This window comes from Charadrius vociferus, unplaced genomic scaffold (genome assembly GCF_000708025.1).
Source record: "Charadrius vociferus isolate BGI_N301 unplaced genomic scaffold, ASM70802v2 scaffold179, whole genome shotgun sequence".
Taxonomy (NCBI): domain Eukaryota; kingdom Metazoa; phylum Chordata; class Aves; order Charadriiformes; family Charadriidae; genus Charadrius; species Charadrius vociferus.
This window is the reverse complement of record NW_009650072.1, coordinates 381558-388298: the sequence shown is the minus strand read 5'-3', so window position 1 is coordinate 388298 and position 6741 is coordinate 381558. Positions and strand designations below refer to the sequence as shown.

At 43.0% G+C, this 6741-nt stretch overlaps 1 protein-coding gene across 3 annotated transcripts in view; it reads right to left on the bottom strand.

Annotated features, from left to right (window-relative positions):
- Positions 1–6741, bottom strand: part of BRSK2 (BR serine/threonine kinase 2) — a 330924-nt gene that overhangs the window by 108669 nt on the left and 215514 nt on the right. For all 3 annotated transcript variants that reach the window (XM_009891984.1, XM_009891982.1, XM_009891983.1), the window contains exon 3: positions 1752–1837. In XM_009891984.1, the coding sequence (XP_009890286.1) occupies positions 1752–1837 (86 nt within the window). The remainder of the gene's footprint in view (positions 1–1751; positions 1838–6741) is intronic.

Here is a 6741-nt window from a genome sequence, read left to right as displayed (position 1 = left end):
GGAATATATTTTCATGCTGTGGGATGCCGTTTTTTTTTTTTTTTTTTGAAATCTTGGTGTAAGATCATCCCCACCACTCTGAACACTAGATATTTTTCACATAGAGCAAGATAGCCTCCAAAATTTTTGGGGTAAAGAAGGAGATCTCTGCTGGCTTCACAGGCATTCAGAGCAAGAAGAAAGCTGCAGCACCTCTATAACCCATCCCCTCACTCCAAGTGATGATCATGGCCTTTTTTTTTCATCTATTCATGCATTATCTCCACCACTCAAGTATACTACACCTACCCGGAACACATCAGCTGTGTGCCGTGTTTATGCAAGTGTGCATGTGTTTATGTGTGTGTATACGTAAGACTACACAACATACAAATAAACAAGGATCACAAAGAAGAATATTCCCTCTCTCTTAACCAAAAGAAAGCCTGGGGCCTTATCTTACCCACTTTTAAATCAGAATACAGACAAACGCACTCTTTCAAATGGTGCCTCTCTTTTCAGGATTAAAGGAGAACTTATTTGCTGTAAAGCCTCATTTCCCTTTGCTACCCTTCTCCTGCAGGCAGAGCAGGCTGCGTTAGATCCGCGCCTCTGTCCTCAGCTGGGGCAAACTGGGCTTAATGGAGCCATGACTGTTTATGTCGCTGAGGATAGAGCACTTGGCATGCAGCTCAGCGAACATCTGAGCCAGCCTCCACCCAGCGCCTGCACGAGCTCACTCTGGCAACCACATTTCACCACGGATGGCAGGGTCTGCCCCAAAGGAGGATGGGGAATCCAAAAGAAATTACTGCTTGCTCTAGTAACCTAACCCTTAGGCACAGAGGCCTTACTTCTCCGAATAGGAATTCATTGCTCCAGTAACAAGACTGGCTGAATAGTCCATGAGGGATTATTACCTCCATTCAGCACACTTTCTTTGGGTAAACAGTCATTCCCTTCTTGTGTTGTGACATTAAGGAGAGGTCACCAATGGATGGTGGGTTTTAAGAATAGTTTAATTTTTTTCAAACACTCTCTTCTACTTGAAATAACCTGTTAAAAAGCTGAAAATAACACTGAGTTCCCTACCGGCTTGCCCTTTTCCATTTGGAGAACATTGATTTTTTTTCCTGTTGTGCCAAGATTAATGTGGTCTGTTTGTTTGACAACAGATTCAACATATCTAGTGCCCTGTCAAGCTAAAACGACTCTTGTCTGTGGACAACAACCCTGTCTGGCACTTGAAATGATCTGAAAAAAAAAAAAAAAAAAAAAAAAAAGGCTTTGCTACTTAATTGTTAATGCAGAACCATCAGGAGATTTCAGCAGCCCTTAAAAACAAAAATTGTAATGGATGGGGCAAATTTAAAATATTGTTAGCGAGAGCTGAATGAAAACTATTAGGCACGGGAGGTTATCCAAATTATCCACTGTAACAGTCTGTTACAGTTTTGATTCAAAATGGTTCCAGATATTACAGGTACAAACCTTCCTCCCCTCTTGCTGTTTGACAGAAACCGTTCATTTGTTCTCTCTCCTCCATTTTAAGTAGGAAAAGAAACAGCAGATAAGTAAAGTATAGAAAAGAAAATGAGAAAAGCCAAGGAAATAAGGAGTGTTCCTTCCTCATCCAAGTACCAGATATCACACAGACAGCAGCTGAGGGTGAAAACATACCCTGCTCCATTCTTTCAGAAATGTTACCAAGTTCCAAAACCCCCCTCTCCCTCCCTCCCTTCCTTCCTCCGGCAAAAGCCAGTAATACCTACAAATATTTTTTATTTTCGTAAACATCATGCAGCTTTAAAACATGGGGATGTTCTATCAACTTCAGGATGGCTATTTCCCGCTCCACCTGGAAGAAACAAAAAGAAAGAGAAGATTAGAAGCTCAATCTTAGAATACATTAGATATCGTCACACATTTTCATCCCATTTATCCATTTTCCACTCCGCTTTATATGCAGAGGATACGGCAACTTATAACAATGTATCATATTTAGCACTCATGTAATTTGAGAAAAATGGAATTTATTCAGCCTCAGCACTCCCTGCCCTGCAGAACAAAAAACTAGCAAAATTTCAAGGCTGAAAGAAAAGTACCAAATCTACCAAAGGGAATTAGCTGCAGGAGTTATATGAGCATTCAAGGCTGTTCCTGCCTGACAATCCAAAGCCAATGACATATCCTCAAAGTACAGAAACTCTAAGGTGTCACTTAGGGCTTTCCTGACCTCCCACAGGCAGGGAGCCATGCTGCACTACATGTTGCATACTCAATTAATATTAGAAAATCCCCATCCTGAAGAACTTGCAGTGTATGGAGGGGAGACAAAGAGGGGAAGACAGACAGCAATGTGATTTTATAGCTGCAGAACTGAGGCACAGAAAGGGAAAGAAATATAAGAAGTGACATAAGAAGTGTCATAAGAAGTACAAGGCACAACAAGAAATTAAACCCGATTACTGGAGATGTAGTGTTCACAGCCTTAAGCATAAGACTGTGCTTTCTTTCAATTCTCAATCTGTCCGAGCATGGCTACTTCTAAGAGCGTGTCTTCAACATGGAGTTAACAAGTTGTGACTAAGTCTAATTAGTGCAAGCCCTGGTCTCACCCAAAATTCTTATCATGACTGCTGCGGTGCTTTTAACTTGAATTTACTAAGGGTATTCATTAGAGATGGAGTCAGTGCAATTCTTCAGTTGCTAGTAAAATTGCTCTGTGCTGCTCATAGCCACACTAACTGCTCTGATTTGACCTAGGCTAACTCAAAGGGAATTAATGTAGCACTGTGGAGACTGTAGATTACTGAAATAAACTCTGCAAGAAGACGCAGTCCAAGCATTGCACAGTCGGGCATGACAAATTTCCAGGAATCCACAAAGGCAGGAAAAAGACCTAAAGAAGCAAACAAGGACAACTAGGTAGGTTATTTTCCAGTCCTTCAAATAAATGATTGTCCTGCAGCTGCTACGCTAAAAAACAAAACATGAAGAAACTGTAAAACCATCCCTAAACATCTCCCCTGAAGCGATCAGATGCGTAACTAGGAACTCGCCCCAGTATACCTTTGAGTTCTTGATGTCTTTTAATTTCCTGAGGTATCATCATCCTCTGCTAAGCCTGAACACAGACAACTTTCCCTGAATGCCAGTAGGATATTCGGCAGGAAATTAGTAAGTGGTAGCTTTCCAGCACTGTGCAGAGGATTTTCCAGCATGTTGGTTATCACCCCAGATCTCTCTTCTTGTACATCACCACACAAAACCAGCAAAAGCAGCTGTCACACCACATCACCCTTGGCCTTCCTCGCATATCAAGAGGGAGTAAAGAGGGTTCGTACATGTTTCAATCTTAGTCTTTCAAAGACACTTATTCCTCTCTGCAGAATCAAAAGTCACGAGAGATCCACTTCCACACTTGGGATCTCTGGAAATAGCTCCATCAGGGAAGTGAGGAAGAGAAAAGTGTATCAGGAAGCTCTAATGGAATTAAGTGCGTATGTGCCCATGCATGTAAACATGTACGTATGCAGTTCAGCACTGCCAGAACTGCTACAAATTTAGTGATACACAGTACTTGATGGTGACACCTCTATACATGTAACTTACTATGACCAGCACTTAGATGAAAGTCACTTATACAAAAAGGAAACCAAAGTTGAGTAGATTTCAACTGTATGGCCACTCCACCCAAAAAACAAGGGGAGATCTAGTTTATTCCATTTTTGTCTCCTCTTTGAAAAGACCTGTTACTCTTTTATCTTACAAGACATGCACTGATATTTGCAGAGGGCTTATTCAGTGCTATAATTGGTAAAGTTGGATTTGCTTCAAGAATGAGGAAAAACTAAACAGAAGAAGCACCCACTCCCGTAACACTCTTCCAATAGTAGTGAGGTTCATGATCAGCATCATGTACCACAGCTGCTCAGAAACTGGAACTCCAGCAAAGTTCCCTTTGGATGGGGCAGACCAGGTATTTCATAGGGAATGTGACTATTGCATTAGCTATGGCATGGATCATCCAACCCCATTCTCCCTCCTGGGGGATACCCTGCCTGTGAAAGATGAATGCTAACTGCATTGGAGGTTCAGTTCTGAAAAACCTCTTGGCAGGTGCAGTGGCAATGTACGTTCAGACCAAATGAGTGATGGATGGCAGCATCCAGTCAGGGTCCTGCGTGGTTACTGTCCTAAAGCAAGAGAAGAGGCAGTGATTAGAGGGAGGGGATTCAGCTACAGCACTGCATGACCTATGTTCGATAAGAGAAAATCAGGCCAGAAAGCAAGTATGTACTTACTACCTACAGATTTATGTTAGAAACCAATTAAAAAGAAATAACCTGAGTTACTTTACTTTCATCATTTTAAGTGTGTGAGTGTGGCAGGTTCTGTGCATATTTTTAACTTCCTGGGAACTAAATCCTGAGAGGAAATACAGTTTCAGAGGTCTTGATTTCAATCCCAGGTATGCAGAAAGCATCCGGCTTGATGTGCCTGGCAGCATTTCACTGCAATGTATTCAGTTCAGTGGTGTGTTGCACCACTCCAGCGCAGGCAGCAGCCACCTTTCTACAGTCTGCTACCTCTTCTAGCTGCAAAGCAAGGACAAAACTAATCTACTCATCTCAGTAAGACTTTGTATAATCCTTCAGTGAAAAGGGGCTTTATGAAGGAAAAGTGTCGCTACTGTACTTCTCATAGTCCGGGCCTTGGCCCTGTGTAGAGGAGCAAGCCGCTAACGGCTGCATTACTTCAAGAACTAGAGATTCCCATCTCTCTAAACATCAATCTGAAAAAGATCATCCTCAAAAATCTTACAGTGCTGTCCTGTCTCTTTTCCCTTCTGAAGAAAAACAACAGGTCACAAAAACGTGCAATGGACCGCCTTCTCAAAATTACTACTGCAGTCATTACTAACGGGTGACTCTCCCGGATCCTATTCGTTTTTTATATCCCCACAGAGAAGCCAGTAATTGATACGGGTTGGACACAGACTGTAGATCTCAATAGTGATTTTACTGATGCATTGCTCGGAAGGACCTATCAGCCACTGCGTCATTAGAAAAGGAGAAGTATCTGAACTCGCTGGCAAAAAATAAGAAGCCTGAAATAGCACACAGCTTTGCCTTCTTCCCCAGAGCTTTGCCAGACCTTGGCATGCCTTTTTTGCGCATCCCTGTGCTTGCAAGCCACAGAGTGCTGTCCAGCTCAGAGTTGGCAAGGACAGGGGAATGGAGAAACCCTGCAGGGGTGTTTGCTTTAATGCAGATGCAATTATCAGAAAGCAGGCCAAGCTCAGAATAGCCTGTCTAGGGAGGCTCAGAGTCTGTGACAAACAAGAAACATGGAGAAACATTTGCACAATAGTTAAAAGAGAAAGGAAAAAAGTGAAGCCTTCTCTGTCACACAAACACTGGGTCACATCACAGGGTCCCAGCTACAGCCTGGGTTGCCTCATACCTCAGTATGTTACTGATGTGCAGCACTCCAAGCACTTTGGAGCTGGGGGAAAGAGCTGTGAAAGGCTGTGGAGGGCAAATGGAGACACATTGCTAGTTTGTAACCTTGCAGGTGCCAATTAGAGGTTTTAAAAATCTATGCAGGAGGCTGATTTGACAGGATGCTCCAGCAATTCAGATAATGACAAAGTGCAACACGGGGGAAACGCGACCCTGAGAGGAATAATGCAAAACTCTGGTTCCCTCTCCTCCATCTCTACTTCCCCCTCCTTCTCCCTCAGAGGAAACCGCATCTCTCTGGTTTAAGCCCAAGTCATCAGCACAGCCTTCACTGGTGGCAAGTGCTCTGCTCTCTTGCCTTCAGACTCACAGACACACAGGGTGCTAATTCACCTAGAAGGCAAGGAGGGCAGGTCGAGGGAACCTGAAGGTTTGTCTCAGTGATGAAAAAGCTTCCTCTTCTGTCATATTCACTTGCTCAATAACAATTGGGTCACCCACCACCCATGGGTGGTGCTGTAAGAACTTGAAAAATGAAGTGGACAACTGTTTCATTTTACCAGGATGTAATATATTTACCAAATCTGTACAAGCACTACGCAACAGTCATTAGTAGCAGTATTTCTCAAAGAACACCTACGTCCAAAAAGCTGGGGGACAGCAGATGACATTTCTCCTTGGATGCTTTGAAGTTCACGAGTAGCACACCACAAAGCTCTGTCTCCATTGACATAAGTGCTTCCCATATTGCTCAAAACACTGGCTTGAGAAGGGAGTCTGGAGCTGTAGAAGTAGTGAGAGGCAATAAAGCCCTGCAGGCTGCAAATGTGTTGTGCTGTTTTTTCCTATTCAGAGCAAAATGGTGGAGGCGGGTGGGGGTGGGAGGTTTTCATGTGAAAATCAAGTGGTCTCATGTTGACTCCGCTTTGCTTTGAAGTAATTAATGAAATGCTTTTCAGAACTCCTGGCTGTCCCTCAGTTATTAGAAACTCAACCCGGACATGAACTTATGCTGAGTTCAGAATTATTCAGACTCAGGATGAACTTCAAAGGATGCAGAGATTTGGATGCTCATCTAACTCTTCAGGCTAGAACTCAGGCTGGAAACCTTGTACCAAAGTACCTGCTTTCTCCAATGTCTGGCCTGCTGTGCAGTAATTTGTATTTCCATGATGACAGCACAGAAAGCAGAAAGTAAATCACTGTGATACTTCACTGAGTTGAAGTGGCAAAACCAAAGGTATCAGATAGGAAAAAAACTAATCTCAAGTTCTCTGGAAAGTCTGCATTCCTG